Genomic DNA, 25,150 nt, shown 5'->3' with positions numbered 1-25,150 from the left:
AAACCGAAGACAGGCACAAAAAGCTGGAGTAACTCAGCGGGTCAGGCAGCATCTCTGGAGGAAAGGAATAGGTGACGTTTCGGGTCGAGACCCTTCTTCAGAAAGGCTGATCAGGCATTTGGAATTTATAAATAACATCGAATGTGAGGTAATGGCTAGGTGCATGGAGATGGAATTAAATGAGTGAATATTGCAGAAATTAGGAAAATTAAACGAAGTGTAGGAGTATTACAGGCTTGGGATCCTGCAAAAGGAAGATTGAAACTAGTTGCTGATCTACTGCAGTACAATAATGATGTTGGATTAATGTAGATTGGTTTGTTAAGACGTTATAAAGAACAAAGAACAGTTTAAAGAAATGTTGCCAGAATACAAATATATATATTTGGGTTGGGATGGATGTGGGAAGCTCAAAATGAGAGACGGAACAAGCTTTTCCTTTATGCTGGGTTATGAATGGTTATAGAAGAATCTTCCTAGGAAGTCTTGGAACACTGTGGGCATTTGAGTCAGTAGAAGGAATAGATGTGCTCAGTATGTATAAGAAATGGTGCTTTGAATGAAGAAACCATGGTTATGATTAAAAGGGAACTATTGACGTCTAGAATAATTAAAGAAGGGTTAATAAGTTCAAGTCAGGACCTGCTGGTAAGACTGGAAGCACATGAAGTTCTCCTTTGAAGAACGTAGCATGGGTTTTGTGGTTAAAGATAAAATTTGAACAAATTGCCAATGGTATAAATGGGCTTGTATACACTGGAATTTAGAAGGATGAGGGGGGATCTTATTGAAACATATAAGATAATTAGGGGATTGGACACATTAGAGGCAGATAACATGTTCCCAATGTTGGGGGAGTCCAGAACAAGGGGCCACAGTTTGAGAATAAGGGGTAGGCCATTTAGAACGGAGATGAGGAAGAACTTTTTCAGTCAGAGGGTGGTGAAGGTGTGGAATTCTCTGCCTCAGAAGGCAGTGGAGGCCAGTTCGTTGGATGCTTTCAAGAGAGAGCTGGATAGAGCTCTTAAGGATAGCGGAGTGAGGGGGTATGGGGAGAAGGCAGGAACGGGGTACTGATTGATAGTGATCAGCCATGATCGCATTGAATGGCGGTGCTGGCTCGAAGGGCTGAATGGCCTACTCCTGCACCTATTGTCTATTGTCTATTGTCTATTGTCTATTGTCTAAATATATTCATCATTTCAATTACAAATAATGGGTTTGATTATTGTTTTAAAAGAAACTGGAAAAATTGGAGATTATTGCCAAATCACCCATTGCTCAGAACATTCATTCTTTTCACATAAAAAAGGCATTGCCTTCCTAGAAAAACTTTAGCATAACTCCCACTCTAACTTTCAATGGGATGGAGAATGCAAAGCCGGTATTGTTGATTTTTATTTAAAAAATAACTTTGTAGTTAATTTTTTTTAAAGTAATTAGTGCCCAAAAGGATTTATTTAAAGTGTTTCATTTAGAGGAGTTTTGTATACATTCAGTAACTGAAAGTATTGTATAAAAATGATTTATTCCATGCATTGCCATTACCCTTGACACTAATCATGGCTGAATTATTGCTGAGAAAAACAGTAATTCAGAGATGGAGTTTGTTTTCAATGAATCTTTGTCATAGATTAATTGCATTGACGAAGGTGCACCACAAACAAGATGTTAGGATTAACTAGTACACGTTTTTGTCCTCCACATAAACGGAGGTCTTTATCCAATATAAAAAGACACAAAGTGCTGGAGTAACCAAGCGGGTCAGGCAGCATCTCTGGAGAACATGGATAGGCGACGTTTCGAGTCAGGACCCTCCTACAGACTGATTGTGGTGGACGAGGGAATGATGAAAGCTGGAAAATAAGGGGTGCAGGACAAAGGCTAGCAAGTGATGGTTGGGAAACAGTAGGGGGGGTGGGGGCGGGGGGGTTGATAGCCAGAGTTGGTCAAAGGCCAGAGATGAAACAGCAAAAAGTGTGAGATAAGAATAGAAGAGGTGCAAATTGTGGAGCGAGAGGAAGGAATATGGATGGAAGGGGAGAAATGGGTGTGTTCAGGTGGGGCACAGGCACAGAAAAGGGGGGGGGGGAGAGAGAGAAGGTGAAAAAAAGGTTTTGTTTGTGAGTTAGTTGACTTTATCCCATAGGTCGGCTCTGATTCCGTATCATTCCCTCCACAAGGTAGAGATGAAGAATCCACTGAAACCAATCCTGTGTAAAAGATGAAATGGTTTTGATACCTGCTTTAAACAAAATTAGTAAGACAGGCAAAAGAGTAACTACAACATTATGGAGCAGCACTTTAAGAGGAAGAAGATGGGAAGTATAATGTAAAAAAAATACAGAGTTCTACAGTAACTCAACAGGTCAGGCAGCATCTCAGGAGGCCATGGGTAGTTAATGTTCCCTTTTTAGACCCTTCCGTTAATTGTCATTGTGGGGGAGAAAGCTGGAAAGATGTTGGACAAAGCCAGGCAAATGATTGGTGGATGCAGGTAAGTGGGGGAGGGGGGTGTCTGAAGAAAGGTCTCGACCTGAAACATCACCTATTTTCTCCAGAGATGTTGCCTGACCCACTGAGTTACTCCAGCAGTTTGTGTCTATTTACAGTGTAAACCAGCATCTGCCATTCCTTCGTAAGCATCTTGGTCTTGAAAATGGCGCCAAAGTCTGGCAACCCTTGTATATGGTCTCAGTGGACTATTTCTATACACTTTGTACTTAATCGGGGATTGTGCTTGTGTATAGTAATATTTTACTGAACTCTATCCAAAAATGAATTTCACTGTACCTCTGCTCATGTGATAATAATAAACCATTGATAATGATTGTTGGACACAAGTGGTTGTACTAATGAAATCTGGGTGCCAAGAGTTAAATGATGTAGGGGGATTGCACAAACTAGGGTTGAATATCTTGGAATTTGAATATGGGGCTAGTTTGCTTGAAGCTTTTCAAGATCTTAAAGGAAACTGACAGAGTTGAAAGATGCTATTTACTTACGATGGTTGAGAAGTCTAGAACTTGGGGCTGTAGCGTAAAAGTCAGAGCCCGGCAGTTCAGGGATGAAAAAAGGAAATACATGGAAAGAGCAGAAGAATTCTGGAATTTTGGTTCTCGTGGCAATTGATGCTACATCAGCTGTTTGTTTTATGTCTGATATTTCCAGATTTACGTTAACCATAGATATCAAGGGATACAGGGCAAAGGTGGGTAGATGGAATTGAGTTCCAGATCAGGCATAACCAGAACAAATGGAAAAGTAGTGTTGAGAGCATTTATAGCAACCTCCTTTTACTGCAAGAATAGACCCTTCGGCCCACCGAGTACGCACCGACCAGCGATCACCCCGTACACTAGCACTATCCTACACACTAGGGACAATTTACAATTTTTCCCAAAGCCGATTTACCTACAAACCTGCACAGTGTTGGAGGAAACCAGAGCACCCAGAGAAAAGCCGCAGGGTACAAACTCGGTACAGAAAGCACCCAAGGTCAGGATCGAACCTGGGTGTCTGGCACTGTAAGGTAAGGCAGCAACTCTACCTCGGTCCACAAGTTCACAAATGTATTTTCTTTCTTTAAATTGTTTTTGTTCTGTCTCCCAAGTCTTTTGCATTTGATATTGGATCTGTATTCCATTATGCTAGACTTCCTAACAATGGGAAACGGCCTGTTTGAAACCCACTTTTGTTTTACTTTGTTTTAAGCACCTTTACAAAAACTTTGTGTTCAACTTTTTACGCAGGGCAGACTATTTATGAGGGGAGAATAATCTATTATTATCTTGCTGTACTATGAAGCAGCACAGCACTTTTTTGTATGTGCATTTAATTTGGAAAGCAACCTTAAAAACCAACCTTTTGTCGCCATAATGCCATGTACAGTGTTTTCTTTATCCTTCTGATCATCTATTTTTCCTTTAAATTCCAGACAAACTGAATAATAAATGGAAACCATCTGTTGTTTTTAAGTACCTACTAGTTAAAAGGAAAACATGTCCATTGTTATTAAATGAATACCAGACAGGCTGAATCAAACCACATTGAGCATTCAAAATGCTGATCAGGCTAAATGTAACAAAGAAAATTAAATATAGTTTATAAGTTGTAGGAGTCTTTTTATTGCCAAATCTGCAATGTTGCATAATTATCCTTGTTACTATCATCTTTCTATTCACGAAATAGAAAGTGATGGTACATCATTCCTTTAACAAATGACATGCTTCCGAAGCATAAATGTAATTTGCAATATGTTCAACATATGCTATTCCCATCTACTCTGCAGTAAAGTAAAATCTCAATTACTAACTTCAAATAGCATGTTCACTCTGCAATTTGATCATGAGGCACGAGTATTTGCTGCTGTTAGTTTTTGGCATTAATGAAAACAAATTGAAAGCCCAATAAAAGAGTCTTAACAAACACAATTACATTATCCTGAGTAACAAGGTTGGGATATATTTCCAGGTTGTAACCTCTTGGATTTGAATTGAATCTAAGTCCTTCCTAATTTGTGTGAATCATCTATGCAGCCCAATCAAGTCAATGGAAATGCTTAAAGTGATTATGTCAAAGTTGTAAATCATGGTTGTTACCGTCAATAGGTATCTACCAAACAGGGATTTATTAATACTCGTAATTCGAACGATATCAGAATAAAAGGACATACCTCAGAATAAAAGGTACCTTCAGAAAGGAGATGGAGGAGGAATTTCTTCAGTCAGAGGATGGTGAATCTGTGGAGCCAAGACTCTGAGTATTTTAAGGCAGAGATTGACAGGTTCTTGAATAGTAAGGGTGTCAACGGCAGAAGTTTGGGGTTGTGAATGTAAGATGGATCAGCCGTGATTGAATGGTGGAGTGGACTTGATGGCCCAAATAGCCTAATTCTACTCCTATAACTTATGAACATTAATCATTGCTAATTGAGCTAAGTTTATTGTAATCATTAGGGAGTGCTATTCAATTTTTTTAAGGCGATATTCCTTGGGCAGAATGATTTTCTAATGTTGAATTCAGAATGTGCTATCAAGGTTTCACTGCAAAGTCTGCAGCCAACGTTGCCATCATGCCTATCCATGACACTGTATGTGGATTTTTGGAGTTATTCAGTCACTCTAAGTTTGTTTTGTCATTCACCCATGTGCTTTGATTGTGATAGTTGCAAAATGTTTGTGTTTTCTTACCATTTAAAAATATATTTGTAATGCCTTTTCAGATTTAAACCTGACCCTTTTGTTATCTTATTTAGTAACCACATGCCTTACTGCTATCTACATACCCTTCTATGCCCACATCCTCGTATAAATGATACTTTTCCTCTTGTCATACACCCAACACTTGGGCTCAGTTGTCTACTGTGGCAATAACATGATGAACATTTAATTCAATTGCTATAACAGCCCATCATGCGTTCTTCTCATGAATGCATGGGTTTTCCCCTGGTGTTCCGGGTTAGACAATATGTGCAGGAGTAGGCCATTTGGCCCTTCGAGCCAGCACCGCCATTCAATGTGATCATGGCTGATCATTCACAATCAGTACCCCGTTCCTGCCTTCTCCAACACTCCGATGATATACAGGTTTCCCTGGTTCCTCCCACACTCCGATGATATACAGGTTTGTAGGTTAATTGTCTTGGGTAAAATAAAAGATTGTAAATTGTCCCTAGTGCGCAGCATAGAGCCAGTGTACAGTGAATCAATCAAATCAAATCAAATTTCTTTATTGTCATTGGCAGTGGTGCATACAACGAAATTCAGGCGCACTGCCTGAGCGGAGCTCAAATGTACAAGATAAAAAATAACATTAAAATAACAGTAAAAGAATGAGGAAAATAAAAACTTCATACACTTTGTGCGCGCACTGTGACACATACACACAGATTCACACACGCATACACATTATGCCTACATATGCACCCTTATCAGAATATAGGATATTGCACCTTGTCAAAATACAAGATATTGCACAGAATAGTGTTATAAAAATAAATATTATAAATGATTATATCAGTATTGCACAAGGTAGGTATTGTACAGTATAAATATTGTCTACGGGGTGTGTGCTTTCAGTGCAGAGTTCAGTGTGGTGATGGCCTTAGGGTGGAAACTGTTTGTTAGTCTTGTGGTGTGCGCTTTGATGGACCTGTAGCGCGTTCCTGAGGGCAGAAGGGCAAACAAATGATGGGCGGGGTGAGATGTGTCCTTTAGGATACAGGATGCCTTCCGCAGGCAACGGGAGCTATAGATGTTTTCCAGGGCAGGCAGGCGTGTGTTGGCGATTTTCTGGGCTGTGTTGCTGCCTGTCTGCAGAGCCTTCTTGTCAGCCGCAGAACTGTTACCAAACCACACCAGGATCCCACGTGTCAGGATACTATCAATGGAGCAGCGGTAGAAGGACACTAGCAGTGTTGTGGCAGGTTGACTTTCCTGAGTGTTCATAGGAAGTAAAGCCGCTGTTGTGCCTTCTTAACCAGAGAGTTTGTGTTGGTTGACCACAGGAGATCTTCTGAGATGTGGGTGCCCAGGAACCAGAAACTGGAGACTCTATCCACTCTTTCTCCGTTTATGTGCAGTGGGGGATGGTCACCCTGCTTCTTCCTGAAGTCGATGATGAGCTCTTTTATTTATTTGGTGTTGAGTACCAAGTTGTTTTCTGAGCCTGTTAGCCTGAGCCTGTTAGCCTCTGTACCTCCTCCCTGTGAGCTGACTCATCGCCCTCGCTGATCAGCCCCACCACTGTCCTGTCGTCTGCAAATTTAATGATTGTGTTGATGTAGTGGGTTGGTATACAGTCATAGGTATAGAGAGAGTAGAGGAGGGGGCTCAGCACACAGCCTTGTGGAGCCCCTGTGCTGAGTGATAGAGCAGGAGAGTGGTGGGGGCCCATCCTGACTGACTGCGGCCGGTCTGTTAGGAAGTCCTTTATCCAAAGGCAGATGTTGTGTTCGAAGCCCTGGTTGGACAGCTTGGAGACCAGTCTGCTGGGTAGGACTGTATTAAATGCAGAGCTGTAATCCACATACAGCAGCCGTGCATATGCTCCCCATTGTTCTAGGTGGAGCAATACAGTATGGAGGGCAGTGGCAATGGCGTCATCGTTTGATCTGTTGGTCCTGTGTGCATATTGGTGTGGATCCAGGGTGGGTGGGAGAGCAGCCTTGATGTGCTAAAGGACCAGTCTCTCCAGGCACTTCATGATTATTGGTGTTAGTGCGACCGGCCTGTCGTCGTTGAGGCAGGTTATGGCTGTCTGCTTCGGAACTGGCACTATTGTGGATGTTTTTAGGCATGTGGGGACAATGCACTATACCAGGGATAGATTGAAGACGTTTGTGAACACGTCGGCTAACTCAGCAGTGCTGTCTCTGAGAACCCGTTGTGGAACTCCGTCCGGGCCAGCTGCTTTCCGTATGTTGACATTACGGAGTGTGCGTGTGACATCAGCAGTCTGTATGATGAGTGTCTGGATGTTGGAAGCTGGAGCTGGAGCAGTGGGCACGACAGTCTCTGTTCTCTCCACCTCATTGCGGCCAAAGAAGTGGTTGAGTTGCTCTACCAGTGAGGCACTGCTGCCGGTGGACGGGTTGATGTTGTTATTGTAATTGGTGATGTGCCGTATATCTTGCCCTGCACGACGGGGGTCTGAGTTGTCGAAGTGGCTCTCAATCCTTCGCTGGTGGGTAAGGACTCAGTGGACTGAAGGGTCTGTTTCTGCGCTGTTTCTCTAAACTAAATGAAACTACTGACCTCCCCACCATCGATGGGATCTAGAGGGTACCCCCTCAAAAAGACAGCCAGCATCATCATCGTACTCTCATTTCATTCCTGCCATTGGGAAGAAGATGCAGGATCCTGAAAACAGTGACCACCAGGTTCAGGATTGACTTCTTCCCAGCAGCTGCTGAACTTTGCAAACACCAAGAAAACTATGAACTACAAACTGTCTTTGTTGCGCTGGGGCTTTTTTGCACTGATATTAGGTTTTATTTATTTTATTAAACATTTAAATTATGTTATATTTGAGTTCTGTGTTTAGAGATCTGTTATGCTGCTACGAGTAAGAATTTCATTGTTCCATTTTCAGACATGATAATTAAACACACTTGGCTCCAACTTGGCCCTTCTGACTCCTAGACACAAGTTGGAGCCCTTTAATGCCAGTTTTTTCCTGTGTTACAGAGGAAGCTAGCACATGTTTGCACTTTGCCTGTCTCATCATGTACGTTGTTGCTGCCTATCACGAAAGAGTGGTACAGTCTCAGATCTGTGTTCACTGTTGAATAACCAAGACTTCTGCAATCTTCTGTGCTATCTGATTTCAGTAGATTGCCCACTTGATCAATGCTCTAACTTATTGAAAAGGAAAACCGAGTAAATTGATGTCCAAGTAACCTCAGGATTAAAACATCCTTATTGCAGTAATGAAAGTTCTGCCTGGTAATTTCAATCGCATTGCTGACATGGCTGGATGATCTAGCAGAACCAATAGCAAATTGGATTCCATTACCAGTTCCCTGATCTAAACTATAAAATATGCCAAGTAGGGCAATGTCTTAAGAGGCCTACAGAAGCAGCATGGCAATGTTACATGTGTAGGTGGGTCAGTCTGGGCCCATTAAAGCTGCTGTTGAGACTCTCCTAGTCAGATTCATTAATGTTATGCTGACCGAATGTAGGCTGACTGTCACCAACTGAAGGAGTCTGGCAATTTAATGAGGATTACAATATACTGCCAAAGGTCGTTAACAATTGAGTCAATCTGGCTCAAGGGATGATGGTTCACCTGGATCAACCTTGTGCTCTAGCCAACAGGAAGATCTCCAGTAAGGAATAGGAATGCCTATGTGTGGGACAATATAGTAGACGGTCAACTTGAAGCACAAGAAGCCATTTAAAATATATATTTATCTTAACTAGAGGAAAATTAGACCTGCATGTCCTTGTACACCAGTCACTGAAAGTAAGCGTGCAGGCGCAGCAGGCAGTGAAGAAAGCTAATGGCATGTTGGCCTTCATAACGAGAGGATTTGAGTATAGGAATAAAGAGGTCCTTCTGCAGTTGTATAGGGCCCTGGTGAGACCACATCTGGCGTATTGTGTGCAGTTTTGGTCTCCGAATTTGAGGAAGGACATCCTTGCTATTGAGGCAGTGCAGCATAGGTTCACGAGGTTAATCCCTGGGATGGCGGGCCTGTCATATGAGGAAAGATTGGAAAGATTAGGCTTGTATTCACTGGAGTTTAGAAGGATGAGAGGGGATCTTATAGAGACGTATAAAATTATAAAAGGACTGGACAAGCTAGATGCAGGAAAAACATTCCCAATGTTGGGGGAGTCCAGAACCAGGGGCCACAATCTAAGAATAAAGGGGAGGCCATTTAAAACTGAAATGAGAAGAAACTTTTTCACCCAGAGAGTTGTGAATTTGTGGAATTCTCTGCCACAGATGGCAGTGGAGGTCAATTCACTGGATGAATTTAAAAGAGAGTTAGATAGAGCTCAAGGGGCTAGTGGAATGGGGAGAAGGCAGGCACAGGTTACTGGTTGTGGATGATCAGCCATGATCACACTGAATGGCGGCGTTAGCTCGAAGAGCCAAATGGCCGCCTCCTGCACCTATTTTTTATGCTTCTATGAAAAACTCATTAAGTGCCGGAGTACCTCAGTCGGTCAGACAGCATCTCTAGAGAATATGGATAGGCAAAGTTTCAGGTCGGAACCTTTCAGCCTGAAGAAGGATCCCGACCCAAAACGCTCTCTCGCCATGTTCTCCAGATATGCTGCCTGACCCGGTGAGTTACTCCAGCACTTTGTGAATTTTTTTGTAAGCTAGCATCTGCAGTTCCTTGTGTCTAATCTTAAATAGAATTTGAGGATGGGTTCTTGAATTGGATATGCCTGGTTCACTCTGACAACCTAACAGTTTGAACATTGAATTCTTTAATTTTGTGTAACCAACCTACAAACACCACCTCTTTCCCCTTCCCTCCCTTTCCCGTCCCCCTTTTCCCTGAGCCCCACCTGGATGTGCACTTATTTCTCTCTTTCCCTTTCCACCTCTATTCCTTCCTCTGGCTTCACATTTTGCCCCTCTTCTCTTTCTTGCCCCTTATCTCTTTCTCACACTTTGTCTTTTCATCTCTGGCCTTTGTCCAACCATCTGCCAATCACAGCTCCCCTCGCTTGTATCCACCTATCACTTGCCAGGGATGGCACACTGGTGCAGCATTAGAGTTGCTGCCTTACAGCGTTAGAGACCCGGGTTCGATTCTGACTATGGGTGCTGTCTGTACGGAGTTTATGCATTGTCCCCATGACCATGTGGGTTTCCTCCGGGTGCTCCACTTTCCTCCCACATTCCAAAGATGCGCAGGTTTATCGGTTAATTGGCTTCATAAGTTGTTCCGAGTGTAGGATAGTGCAAGTGTACGGATGATCGCTGATCGGTGCGAACTCGATGGGCTGAAGGGCCTTTTTCTGCACTGTATCTCTAAACTGAACTTTGTCTCGCCCCATTCTCTCTTCTCGCTCCCCCACCTCCCTATCTCTCTTCCAGCTCCCTCCCCACTCCAATCAGTCTGAAGAAGGGTTCTGATCCGAAACGTCACCTATCAATGTTCTACAGTGATGCTGCCTGACCCGCTGAGTTACTCCAGCATTTTGTGTTCTAATCATTTCCGATTTGTTTTCCCTCTAGAATGGCTATGACACTATCGTAGGAGAACGAGGAATCCGGCTCTCGGGAGGCCAGAAGCAGAGGATTGCGATTGCCAGGGCTCTTATCATGGATCCTGTGTTGCTGCTACTGGATGAGGTTAGTATTGTAATCAAAGCAAAGAAAAAATCTTGGATTTAGTTGTTTAACTGTTGATGTTTTTAATTTCATACTGTAAGGCAACTTGTATTCCAATATTTTAAACGTTACACAGTAGTAATACTTTTGCATTAGTCACATTATAATTTGCAGCTGTGTGCAATATCACTGTGCAATTCTGTTTGGCTGCTCTGTTGTAGAATTTGACAGTAACAGTTCTCCTTACACATTTAGGCACTTTAGTTTCCATTCAATTGCTGCAGGCAAGTAATCCATTGCATTAATTGCATCCTGCTTTTTAATTTTGATTCTGTTGGAATTTTTATTGTTTGTCATTTTTGGTGTTTTGGGTTTACTATTGTCACTTGTAACAAGGTACCATGAAACACTTAGTTTTGCAAGCTATCCAATCAGATCAGATAATGCTATGCATAGATACAATCAAGCCAAACTCAAGTACACTAGGTAGAGCAAAGGATAATATACATAGTGTAGTACAGTATCTAACTAATAATAACTAGTACTCGGCATTGAAGCACAACAGTTACGGAGACAATGTCTGCAATTGGGTAGAGATGAATGGGACTGTACTCTGGCTTATGGAAGGACCTTTCAGGTAACAGAGGGGAAGAAGCTGTTCTAAGGTGTAGGTTTAAATTTATTATTGTCATGTGTACTGAGTTATAGTCAAAAACTTTGTTGTGCATGTTATCGAATCAGACCAGATAATAGCATACATACAATCAAGCCAAACTCAAGAATAGGTAGAGCAAAGGGGAAGATAGAGTTCACAACATGGTACTTTGTCTCTGGAACTTGTACATTGTCCACAATAGGGCAGGAGTGCATCAGACACTACCCTAACTCGGGTTCAATTTGGGATAGAGTATTGGTAGACCTGATCAAAAGATTACTTCAGAATTATGGTCAAACCTGATCAATGCACAGCCATCAGTGTTGCCATTGTCAGCAGGAAGCATGTTGTCCTCTTCCATGGGCATCAGTAGAAAATTCTTTTTTGGTGACCTACAAGAAATGGCAGTTATATGAAGGTCGTATAAATGTGTTCTGGGGGGATGCAAGCAGATTAAGTAACAGGTCAGAGAAAGATCTAAGAAATGGAGCATAATGATGCAAACTGTGCAGCTGCCCATTTTGGCGGGAAAATATAGAAAATCATATGTAGTGAGTGATTACAAAGGAATCTGGATAACCCTGTGCCAGGTTCATAGAAGGTAAGCTAATATAGGATCATGGGGATTACAAGTAAAGACATCGAGTACAAAGGCAAGAATGTAATGATGAATCTTTATGAATATTGGTTCATCCACAATGGGAGTATTGTGTCCAGTTCTGGTCACGATTTTATGTGTAGATCATAGAGAAGATGCAGAAAATATTTAGCAGAACGATTTCGGAGTTGAGAGACATTAGCAATGTGGATAGATAGGAGAATCTGCAGCTGTTATACTTGGAAGTGTGAAAGTTGCAAGACAATCTGTTGGAGGATTTTAAATAATCATCAGGGTTCAGAGTAGAATAAAAGCCACAGAATGAAACTCATTGTTAAAAGTAGCAAGGAAAACTTTTTTTTTTTTTAAACAATGTTGTACTTTTTGTGACATATTGTTCGAAAGTGCAGAGCAAGGCTGCAGAATGCAAAGCTTTTGTGGAAGGAGGGGATTGTCAAGAGTGAAGTTAATGGGGAACAGGCTGGAAGATCTTGAGAAGGAGAAGATTAGAGTGATATCATTTGCAAAAGTCTAACTAAAGTTCAATGGGAGAAGAGGCAACAAACGACGTTTTAACAGTATAGTCATGCAGTGGAGAAACGGGCCTTTCAGCACAACTCGTCCATGCCAACCCTGATGCCCTGTCTAAACTAGTCCCATTTGTTTGCATTTGGTCCACATCCCTCTAAACACTGTTTATATTTTGTGAAGATGGTTGTATTACTTACTTATCCCAGATAAAATAGTTGTAATGAAATATTTTCCAAATTATAAAGATACAGTTATCAAGGGACATGAATATCAAGCTACAGGTCATAAAATAAAATTAAAATCAGGAGGAATTGCTCTCAAGAAACGCATTCCTGTCAAAGTAATATTTTATGGAACTAAAAGACTAGATTTTCGTTGCATTCCATCTATTTCCACTTTTGTGACTTAGGAATTTGATAACTGCCCAACATAAAGGCTTAAAAACTGATGGAAGTATTAAGTTCTTGTTCAAGATAATGCCATAATACTGCTCTAACGTAACCATTTTCTGAAGCTGGCAACAGCATGGCATTTATCAAGTCCCTCTCCCTGATCAGTACAGATGCATAACAGGAAATGTGGTCTATTACTGCCAATGCATCTAGCCCTGCAGCTTCTGCAAGCACAAGAGCAAGCTGTCAATCAAAATAAAATTCCTCTACATTTCTTCACTGCCATGGCATCCATTATAATCTGTCTTGCACGGTAGTTATTATGATGTGTCCAGTTGGATGCAGTAGGAGGTAGTGGACTGTAATAACTTTGTTATGCATTGCCTTTTAAAGGATGTAGATGATAACATTAGAGTCATGGGGAGTCATAGAGTCTTACAGCGTGGAAACAGGCCCTTCGGCCCAACTTCCCCACACTGACCAACATATCCCATCTCCACTAGTCCCACATGTCTGCATTTGGCCCACATCCCTCTAAACCTGTCCTGTCCATGTACCTGCCTGCCTAAATGTGTCTTGCTGGAATTTAAAGAAAATTCAACAGGAAAGGAGTCAATTTCTTACAGTTGATTGTATCAGGGTTTATTATAATTTTTTTTAATGCAAAGTTGTTAGTCACACCAGTTTTAGGAAAGGTTTGACCAAATGGTTACATTTGCAGGTTTCATATTACTCAATTCCTCACCACCACATCAAACCTCTACATTTTTATTAATTTTGTGGCATTTTTGGCTTAGTTGTCTGGTTTATGAACTCTTCAATATAACACATGAAAGGATTTTAACCTGCTCCAACTATATACAGCCTTTTAATGTACCAAGAGAAAAATGTATAGTAGAGTACAATGGCGAAGCTGGTAGAGCCACTGACTCACAGGGATTCCTCCGGGTGCTCCGGTTTCCTCTCACATCCCAAAGACATGTAGGTTTGTCGGTTAATGGGCATCTGTAAATTGCCCCTCATGTGTAGGGAGTGTATGAGAAAGTGGGATTACGTAGGACAAGCGTGAATGGGTGATCGATGGTCGGCATGGACTCAGTGGGCTGAAGGGCCTGTTTCTACACTCAATCTCTAAACTAAATGAAGCAATAAACAATGTGTTAATTTAACAAAGTAAATGTTTGCAGGTGCAACTCAAGCTGCTGTTGATGGTATTTTTAAATGCAGCATTGTGAAATTTCCTATGATGCAATGTGATGGGGAAAAGCAAGGCTCTGCCGCTTGACCAAGCATCTGTTCCGTTTACAGATCTCACTTTACTGTTATTTAAAATGCGTGTTTTAAGCTCGAATGGCAAAAAAAAAAGAATGAGAGGTCATTACGTTTAATGTTGACCTAATCCTCTGACACTTTTCCCCTCTGTGATTCCTGCTGCTCTCGTGCAAGTGTGTCCACAATAATTGATAAGAAGCACATACAGGTTTGTCAAGATACTATCAAGACCATATTCTGTCTTTAACCAGGTACCTCTCCAACTATTACATTGACCTTTGGTTAACTCCTTTTTCAATTTTGCAATTCTCAGAAGTGCATGTTTTCAGTGAAATCTTGAAAATATTCTCATGAGAAATTGTAAAAGAAGGAGTACCTCCAAACTCCCTCTCAGGAATTAAAATAAATACTTCATAAATCTCTGGTATTGTCATAATGTTACCAGATTTCTTATCTAATGGCTTAGTAAACCCCTGTGTATAAAACTACATTATTATAATTGTACGATTTTTCTGTTGCCTGGGAAATTCAATATATTGCTTTTAAATTCATCTGTGTAAAAAAACTTTCAATTAAACAGATCTGGAATAAATCTACTATAGTTAATCTGAGAACATGTATTTGTAATAGCCCAGGATATATCCTTTTCGCATATTTTACTTCAGTAGAGGACAAAAGTTTTAAAATAAACTTAGCAATAGTTATATATAATTTAGCTTCGTTTAGAGATACAGCGATGAAGCAGGCCCTTTGGCCCACCGAGTCCGCACAGACCAACAATCACCCGTATACTAGTTCTCTGTTATCCCACTTTCGCATCCTATGCACGAGGGCCAATTGACTGGGGCCACTTAACTACAAACCTGCAGGTCTTTGATATGTGGGAAGAAACCAGAGCACCTGGAGAAAACCCACATGGTCATGGGGAGAATGTGCAAACTCTGTACAGACAGCAGGCATAATCAGGACGGAATCCGGGTCTTTGTGTTGTAAGGCAGCAACACAATTGCTGTGCCACTGTGCTACCCATGTGCCGTAATGATTACCAGTACAGCAGAGCCTTATTGCAATTCTAGAGCAGAGCTCAGTCTGCCTCGACCTGAAACATCACCAATCCATGTTCTCCAAAAATGCTACCTGACCCTCTGAGTTTGTCTTTTTTTTGTAAACCATCATCTAAGGTTCTTTCTCAGTCTGTTATCATCTGACACTGAGAGTGAATATCTGCCGTAAACCTGTATGTAGTTCTTATCACATGGTAGATATACTTGCAGAATAGCAGCAAGAATCGCAGTGTCGGAGGGTCTGGTCAACACTAGATATAATGACCCTCCATTCAATTTTTTGCCTTTAGAGTTTAAAATAAGTGTTTTAAATAACAGGTATTTAAAAACGAGATCTGGAAACGGGGTGTTGGGTCCAGTGACAGAGCATTGCTTTTCCCCCTCCTATACCATAGGTAATTTCACAATGCTGCAATTAAAAATGTTAATCGGGTCCTAACTTATGGTGCCTTTCTCACTAATTATTTTGGTAATTCCATGCTTCAAGCATTAAATGATGCATTGTGTGAAATCTCTAAGTGTGCTGCTTTTGTTTCAACTCAAATGCATTTAGAGTCATAGAGTTGTACAGCATTGAAACAGACCATTCGGCTAGTGTCTACATCAACTGTCAGACCTACCTATACTGATCCCCCCTGCTTCCATTTAATTCCATATAAACCCCTGTACTTTGTTCATAGAAGTACCTTGTAAACGTTACTGTTCCTGCCTCTACCACTGCCTCGGGCAGCTCATTCCAGATACCAACTACTCTGTGTGAAAGATCTTTCCTGCAAATCTCTTTTAAACCTCCTCCCTTTCACCTTAACCATATGCCACCTAGTTTTTAGACAACTTTACCACTGAAATGGACACTGGCTATCACACCTATCTCTACCTCTTATAGTTTTATCATGTTACTTCCCAGCCTCCTTCGCTCCAGGGAAAGCAAACCCAGCCAATCTTTCCTTAAACCCTCCAATCCAGGGAAGATCGTCACAAATCTTTTCTGCACCCTCTTTATCTTTATCCTATCGTAGGATTCTCCAAGTGTCGTCTGACCAACACTTTGTGCAACTATAACATATACTCAGTGTCTCATACCATCGAGGTATGCATGTCATACACCTTCACCATCCCATCTACCTTTGTTGCCACTTTTAGGCAACGATGTACATGTTTCTAAGTACATGTATCTTCAGACTGTTGTCTGAAGAAGGGTTTCGACCCAAAGCGTACCCCATCCTTTTTCTCCGGCAATGCTGCCTGACCTGCTGAGTTACTCCAGCACTTTGTGGCTATCTTATGTACATGTATCCCTTGGTGTCTCCTTTCACTGTGTTTGGCCTGCTTTCATTTAATCTTCCAAAATGCTTGTTTAAACTTGTCTAAGTTAAATTCCAGTTGCCTTGAATCAGCAATTCCTTCAAAACATCAGCCGCAAGAAGGTAGAGTGAATGTTTTTCACAAAAGCAGCCACCTTTGTGTTAGCATGCTGAAGGGTTTTCTGTATTCTTACTGGGTCATTATATTGGGTCAAAGATAGACACGAAGTGCTGGAGTAACTCAGCGGGTCAGGCTGCACCTCTGGAGAAGTCCCGACCCGAAACGTCACCCATCCTTTTTCTCCAGAGGTGCTGCCTGACCCGCTGAGTTACTCCAGCACTTTGTGTCTATCTTTGGTATAGACCAGCATCTGCAGTTCGTTGTTTCTACATTATATTAGTTAATGACTGGTCACGTGTACCAAGATACAGTAGAAAACCTTGTTTTGCATTCTATTCAGGTAACCCATACTATGCATGAGTACATCAGGTAGTGCAAAAGAGAAAATAAACTGCAGAATATAATGTTACAACTGCAGAGAGTGCAGTTTTTAAAAAAGTGCAAGGAGGTATATTGGAAGATTGGGAATTCAGCTTGGCATATGAGTGGTCCCATCAAGATTCTGATAACAGGAAAGAAGCTGGTGTTCAATCTGGTGGTTTCAAACTTTTGCATCTTCTGCCTGACAGAAGAGAGGAGAAAAGGAAATGACCCGGGTGTAAGTGATTCTTGATAATATTGGCTATGTTCCCAAACATAGCATGGTGTCACTTGGGTCGATTTGGGGGGATGGGGAGGAGGAAGGCTGGTTTATGTGTTGGACTGTCTACATTTTTTTTTGGTCATCAAATCTTTAATGATAAACTTGTTCATTCTTGATCATTCAAAGATTAGAATATTTTTAACGTTACTTGAATGATTAAAGCCAAGGTGCTGTCGTGCTCTTCCCTGAGGATAATTTGCAAATTGGCTCAACAATTTGAGATCATAGGGATTCTAAAACCCTGATAAAGCAATCTCTGCAATATAAGAACGTAAATGGCTGGAAGTAATCATTGTGCTCAGTCTTTTATTAAATACAGTTAAGATTAATAAGGTGAACTCTGGAGAACTGTAATTGCATTGAGGCGGATATGGAAACTTTCCAATTACAAAGCATTTAATATCAATTCAAATTATGCCTTTCTACATGAAGTGGGCTTATGGGATTCAACAATTGATTTTCTTCCTTTAAAGTCTTTGTTAGGTGAGAACGTAATAAAAACTGGTATTACTTCTGAATAAACTAAGATGACAGAATGTTTGTACAGTAATTATCCTTTGTAATTAAAATGGAAATATCATCATATTACACACGTCTTATATTAGAAGATTCTAAAATTACACATGATGGACTGAATAAATTTGATAAGGGCTGTTATTAGTGTGGTTATTTAAAGCTTTGTTGAGATTAAATATAAATTGAATTTATTAATTTGACCAGATGCCAGTTAAACTCGCACTCCTGTTGCTGTGGTGTTAAACAAATTGGGCAGAGAGCTGTTTTGTTCTCCCTTTTCCATTTTCTACCCTTCAGTTGCGTTCTGTAAGAGCTGATTTAAAAGCAACCACATTCAAAAGCATTTCAGCTTCTATCCATATCGCCACATTCATCTCCGGATTGCTGTACTCCTGTGGGCATGATTACTCAGTTAACTGTTTAGGTTAAGTGATCTCAATATGAACCTGTGGATTTCCAAAGATGTAGAAGCAAAGTGCTGGAGTATCTCAGTGGGTCAGGCAGCATCACTGGAGAAAAATGATGGGTGATGTTTCAGGTCGGGACCCTTCATCAGACCTTGGATTTCCAACTCAGTATGATGTTATCTAGCACATCATGCATCAAATGTGCAGTACAAATAAATATTCAAAGCATATATGATATATTGCATCTGTCTGTAATTATTGTAAAGGTAATAACGTGCTGCTTGCAATAATTGCACTGCAAGTTTGATGGATACGGTTTTAGATGACTTGATAATGAGTTGGAAATTCGCAGGTTTGTAATGAATGCCGACTTTAGTCTGGATGTCCATAGAACAAGACCAATCTGAATCCTTGAGCTAGACGGGATGAAAGCAAATAGGTATTAATTTAGATCACTTTTCAGTGATCACAACTCATGATCAGCCATGATCACATTGAATGGCGGTGCTGGCTCGAAGGGCTGAATGGCCTCCTCTTGCGCCTATTGTCTATTGATTGCCTGTCACTCTTATTCCATAAGGGAACATTTTTCCAGTGTTCCAGTTCTAATTATTGGAAAGAATAGTGCAAGATTATTCTATGTGATGAGTTTCAAATTGAATTTTCCTTGGGATGTTTGGATCAGTGAACTGATTTGAGTTCATGTTCCAGAAGTAAAAAGTAACAGTTGTCTTGCTCTCTTCATCCTGCAGTCATTCCTCAATTAAATCGATTGCAAAAAGAAATAAGTTGCATCATTCATGAGGTTTTCCCTGAACACCAAACTAAAAGGCTACATCCTTTCACTGGATTAAGAGCAATTACATTTATGAAGCTCACTCCCCCTCCCCCTCCCACATCACAAGATAAACACTCTTGGTGGTCAATGTTTAAATTGGTTCACAAGATACGTATGGAGCACAATTTAACCTTCTGCTTAAGGTTTTAATCGTGAATTATGAGCTGTGGGCTTTGATCTTTATGGTTGCTAGAGAGAAAAGATAACGGCTTAGAGTTTCCGCATGGTTTGGCTCTGATTTTATTGTGCAATGTGCTCGAACAACTAAATTAATGCAAAATGTTGAGTAAATTTTCTCAATCATTTACAATCCTAGTTTTCAAGCAGGTTTTTATAAAATAACCTGGGGCTTCAAAACTGGTCATGCTCCCAAATCCGAGTCTGAAGAAGGGTCTCGACCCGAAACGTCGCCCATTCTTTCTCTCTAGAGATGCTGTCTGACCCGCTGAGTTACGCCAGCATTTTGTGTCTATCCTCATGCTCCCAAATCACTGTTTTCTGCTAATTGCACTAGCCTCGTGGGTTCTTAATTTTTTTTAAAAACAGATCCATTAATATTCACCTTTATAACCATATAACCATATAACAATTACAGCACGGAAACAGGCCCGTTCGGCCCTACCAGTCCACGCCGACCACTTTCTCTGACCTAGTCTCATCTACCTGCTCTCAGACCATAATCCTCCAATCCCCTCCCATCCATATACCTATCCAATTTACTCTTAAATAATAAAATCGAGCCTGCCTCCACCACTTCCACCGGAAGCTCATTCCACACAGCCACACCCTCTGAGTAAAGAAGTTACCCCTCATGTTACCCCTAAACTTTTGTCCCTTAATTCTGAAGTTATGTCCCCTTGTTGGAATCTTCCCCACTCTCAAAGGGAAAAGCCTACCCACGTCAACTCTGTCCGTCCCTCTTAAAATTTTAAAAACCTCTATCAAGTCCCCCCTCAACCTTCTACGCTCTAAAGAATAAAGACCCAACCTGTTCAACCTCTCTCTGTAGCTCAAGTGCTGAAACCCAGGCAACATTCTAGTAAATCTCCTCTGTACCCTCTCCATTTTGTCGACATCCTTCCTATAATTTGGCGACCAGAACTGCACACCATACTCCAGATTCGGCCTCACCAATGCCCTGTACAATTTCAACATTACATCCCAACTTCTATATTCGATGCTCTGATTTATAAAGGCAAGCATACCAAACGCCTTCTTCACCACCCTATCCACATGAGATTCCACCTTCAGGAAACAATGCACAGTTATTCCCAGATCCCTCTGTTCCACTGCATTCCTCAATTCCCTACCATTTACCCTGTACGTCCTATTTTGATTTGTCCTACCAAAATGCAGCACCTCACACTTATCAGCATTAAACTCCATCTGCCATCTTTCAGCCCACCCTTCCAAAAGGCCCAAGTCTCTCTGTAGACTTTGAAAACTTTATAACTTTTTTAAACCGTAAAGAAAACCTTATTGATAAAAAATGCCAATGAAATTAGTAATTGCATGTAACTTTACAATCCAATTATTTAAAGTCATAAGTTTCAAATCCATTAATAAACTGGCACTAGGTTAACATTCTTAAATATGAATATTGGAATCATGGAATATTCTTTACGGCAGTTAAAATTGTAGGTTGTTTTGCCCAGGTCTCCAAAGCCCCTGCTTTATTTTGATCATTTGGGGAGAATTAGCAAAATTTTACGTGAAATTTGCTCCCATATTGCATCACATGGAAATTCGACTTGTGCCCTCCCCAACTCAAATCGATCCTAATTTCCTCGTTGCTGGATCAGGAATACATTTTGAGTTTCCAATGTAATTTGTTGTTGGGATGAACAACTTGCATTGCACTCCAGCGTAGTTGCAGACACCTCTCCAACTTGCAATTCGTTGAATGTGACTTCTCACCGGATGCTTTGGATTGGTAAATTTTATCTTGTAGTCTATTCACAGTTGATACTTCCTATTCATCCACACGACGCCTGGAAGACATAATTATTGCAGGTGATATGATTGATGGTGAGGGAGAAACTCTTTGACTTCAAAAAGATATGAGTGGACAAGTTGGATGGGAGGAAAGTAAGAAATGGAATCCAATCCAGAGAACTATGAGGTAATGCAATTGGCAAGGACAAACAAAGTACACAGTAAATGGTGCAATACTGAGAAGAGTAAGAAAACAAATTTCTTGGAGTATACAGCACTGATCTCTAGAACAGATAGATAATATGGTAATAAAAGCTTGAGATGACTTTACTGAATGACCAGGGCATAGAATATAGGAACGAGAAGATCTGGCTAGAACTGTGGAATTTGTTGGTTAGACTGCAGTTAGCCTACTGCATTTGGTTCCAATCCCACTGTAAGAAGGCTCTCATAGCAGCTGAGTAACTACGGAAGATTTTTATGCTGATCTTGCCAGAGCTGGAAAATGTTAGCTGCAATATTTTGTCAGGGATGGGGTTATTTTCTTTGGAATAAGGAGGACGAGAGAGAGTATAATATGTGACTATGTAGGGGCTGTTCCTTCAGCACAGAGTGAGTGGGTAACACAAATCCAAGGTAATTGATGTAAGAATTGCAGGAGTGTTGAGTGAAACAATCTTCAATTAATGAGTGGTGGAGGTCTGGAATTTACTAGCCTCACTCCACAAACGGATCACAGAAGCAGAAGTCATAATGCATTTTACTTGGATGCAAGAACTTGGATGAACACTCGATGTACCATAACCTACAAGGCTTAGAATTGGGATGAGTTGCATGGATCTTTTTTTTAAAAATTTTAACGATACAGTGCGGAAACAGGCCCTTCGTTCCATCGTGTCCACGCCAACCAACGATCTCTTGTTAGCTGGTTCTACCCTAACCACTAGGGACAATTTACAGAAGCCAATTAACCTACAAGCCCGCACGTCTTTGCAATGTGGGAGGAAACCAGAGCACCCGGAGAAAACCCACGCGATCACGGAGAACGTACAAATTCTGTACAGACAGCACCCGTAGTCAGGATCGAACCCGGGTCTAATGTGCTGTCAGGCAGCAACTCTACCTCTGCGCCACATTGTCAATGACCGCTTTGGATGCAGTGGGCAATTGGTCATCTGTGCAACCATAAATTACTGGTATTCTCTGACCTGCCAGGAGGTGGACTAGCGAGGTATAATTGAACCACGCTATCTCAACCAAATCCCTCTACCTCTTCCTCAAGCAAAGATGGATCTTTGATCCAGAATTCCTTTACTTAGATCAGGTAAAGAATGATGTGTAGAAGGAGCTGCAGATGCTGGGGAGATGCTGTCCGATCTGAGTTACTCCAGCATTTTGTGTTTAAAGTAAAGAATGATATCGCACTACAAATTTAGAATAACCACGATAGTTATTGTTTTTGTTTAAAGAGGAGCAACTTGGAGCTGGAAGAATTTCACTCAAATATGTAATGGCCTTAAAAGATGCATTTAAATACGTTGAAGATGACACCATGTGGTGACAAATAATTCTCTGGACTTTTGTAGGGAGCACATTGTGTTGGAGATCATGATAAGGTTTATTGGACAGAGAAAAGCTGCACAATAGACTGATTATTATTTATTGCCCTCAGTAAAATAACAGTTGTTTCCTGTTGCTATAGATAATGGATAGTCAGACACACAAATGCTCCATTTAACTCTGGTTTACATTAACCCTGATAATCTTATGCACTTACCAAATCCCATGGTACTGTGGAGGATGTTGAAGTAATTTGATTGAATGTCTAATGCTTTGCTGAAAAATACCAGTTCTCTCCTATGTTTTTTTTTCTGCATTAACAGGCTACAAGTGCCCTGGATGCTGAAAGTGAACACTTAGTACAAGAGGCCATTGATCGGGTTATGCAAGAAAGAACGGTTTTGGTAATTGCACACAGGCTTTCAACTGTACGAAATGCCTCCAAGGTTAGTCGGGAATAAAAATTGGTCTTGGGAAGAATTACATGTCAAATAGCATTTTTTGTTAAAAATCTCGAGTCATGTCAAACTACTATTCATTGTCAGTTCCTCCAAACAGCTGCGAACTGAGGCCACACATGAGAAATTAAATGTGACCTGCATTATGTGTGAAGCAAGATAACGTGTGGGAAACTGAAATATTAAATGATGAATGGTGTTGGTTGGTGCTTCACGACATTAACTCAATGATTATGGATTTATTTTTTTTCATGCACAGAATGAGGCCTTTTGGCCCATTGAACACTTACCAACTTTTTGAAATCTTTTGCCAAAAACAAGATGCTGAAGGAACTCAGCGGGTTAGGCAGCATCTATGGAACGAATGGACAGGATATGTTTTGGATTGGGACGATTCTTCAGATGGAAACATTGTTTATCCTTTTCCTCCGCAGATGCTGCCTGACTAGCTGAGTTCCTCCGGCACTTTGTGTTTTGCGAGAGGTGCCCGCATCTGCAGTTCCTTGTCTCTCCATTTTGATATCTCCCTGAATATTATTTTCTATATCCCTTTAACCTTTTTTCTCAAATATTTATGCGCTTGCTCTTTCTCTAAACAAGTGGATTTCTCTTTCCGCATTATTTGGTTTAGTAAAGTGTTCTTGATACAAAAAATCCACTGTATTTATCATTTTTCAAAACATTAATGAAAAGCTGTTTATGGTCAGTTTATGATCAGAAGCATTTTGCTGAAGAGCCAATAGAAATGGATCTGGAGTAACTTCCAAAAGGGAATTTTGTTTCTCATATTACTGAAACAGGAAAAAATATACAACTATGGAAAAAGAGCAGTGGAGAAGGTTTTCAACGAGTTGACGTAGAAAATAATTCTAATCTCTGCTTTATGGTGAGATCACTGGGTGATGACTTGATAGTAATCAATTTTTAACATCTCTATCAGATCTTCCATTAAACTTGAGCAAGTTACTGAAGTAACTCAGTGGGTCGGGCAGCATCTGTGGAGGGACAACACTCCCATTCCAGCATCCACATTTTCTTGAGTCTCCTTTCTATTAATCTTCTTTGTTCCTTTTACCCCCTCTCCATTTTCTCTTGTTTGACCTAACAATTGAAATGTTTTATTTGTGTTATCATATCTATAAACTTTATCTGTGCCTCTTTTTTAACATGCAATTTGAGGCATTTAGTTTCATGGGCACATATATTGCCCCTGTCAGTCCAAGTTCTGCTCTTCCATTACTTTTTAAAGCTCTATTGTCTGTTGTGTTCACAGAGAGTGGTGAGTCTGTGGAATTCTCTGCCACAGAAGGTAGTTGAGGCCAGTTCATTGGCTATATTTAAGAGGGAGTTAGATGTGGCCCTTTTTGCTAAAGGGATCAGGGGGTATGGAGAGAAGGCAGGTACAGGCTACTGAGCTGGATGATCAGCCATGATCATATTGAATGGCGGTGCAGGCTCGAAGGGCCGAATGGCCTACTCCTGCACCTATTTTCTATGTTTCTATGTTCTTCTCTTAAAAAATGCATAGTTTCATGCAAAATTATGCATTTATTAAGAGAAGAACACAACAGATAGTAAAGCTGCTTCATCTGCTATGTGTATGCATATAATATCTTCCTCGTATAATGTTTTATTGAATATTATCTTCAGGATGGAGGTCAGGTTAAGCTGGCAATATGGCACTGAGAATCCCACATTATTTTGGCAATACGAGGAAGATCATTGGAGTAAATCATTATGTGCTGGTCTTGGCATCATGTTCGGCACTGGCATTGTGGGCCGAAGGGCCTGTTTTTGTGCTGTACTGTTCTATGTTCTATTTAACCCAACAGAAGAATCACTTTGTATCTAACCCTGGTGCAGCAAAGATGTTTTCCTGCTACCTGTCTACATATTTTTATGTTAATATTTTACTTTTTGTAGAATGCAACATAAACTTGGCAGAGATGGGTCTTTTTTAATAAACAAAATTGATCTTGAAACAGACTAAACAAACTGACGCTGATGATAGAAAGCATATGCACTCCACAGGGATTCCCTTGGTTTAATTCAC

The 25,150-nt window shown here is 40.8% G+C and overlaps 1 protein-coding gene across 3 annotated transcripts in view; it reads left to right on the top strand.

Annotated features, from left to right (window-relative positions):
* Positions 1 to 25,150, top strand: part of LOC144605895 (uncharacterized) — a 116,110-nt gene that overhangs the window by 76,897 nt on the left and 14,063 nt on the right. For 2 of the 3 annotated variants that reach the window (XM_078421546.1, XM_078421545.1), the window contains exons 18-19: positions 10,708 to 10,824; positions 22,963 to 23,085. The exons of the other annotated variant lie outside the window; for it this stretch is intronic. In XM_078421546.1, the coding sequence (XP_078277672.1) occupies positions 10,708 to 10,824; positions 22,963 to 23,085 (240 nt within the window). The remainder of the gene's footprint in view (positions 1 to 10,707; positions 10,825 to 22,962; positions 23,086 to 25,150) is intronic. 3 annotated transcript variants of the gene reach the window in all.

Source organism: Rhinoraja longicauda, chromosome 25 (genome assembly GCF_053455715.1).
Source record: "Rhinoraja longicauda isolate Sanriku21f chromosome 25, sRhiLon1.1, whole genome shotgun sequence".
Taxonomy (NCBI): domain Eukaryota; kingdom Metazoa; phylum Chordata; class Chondrichthyes; order Rajiformes; family Arhynchobatidae; genus Rhinoraja; species Rhinoraja longicauda.
The sequence above is the reverse complement of the archived record's forward strand: the minus strand, read 5'-3'. Positions and strand labels throughout refer to the sequence as shown.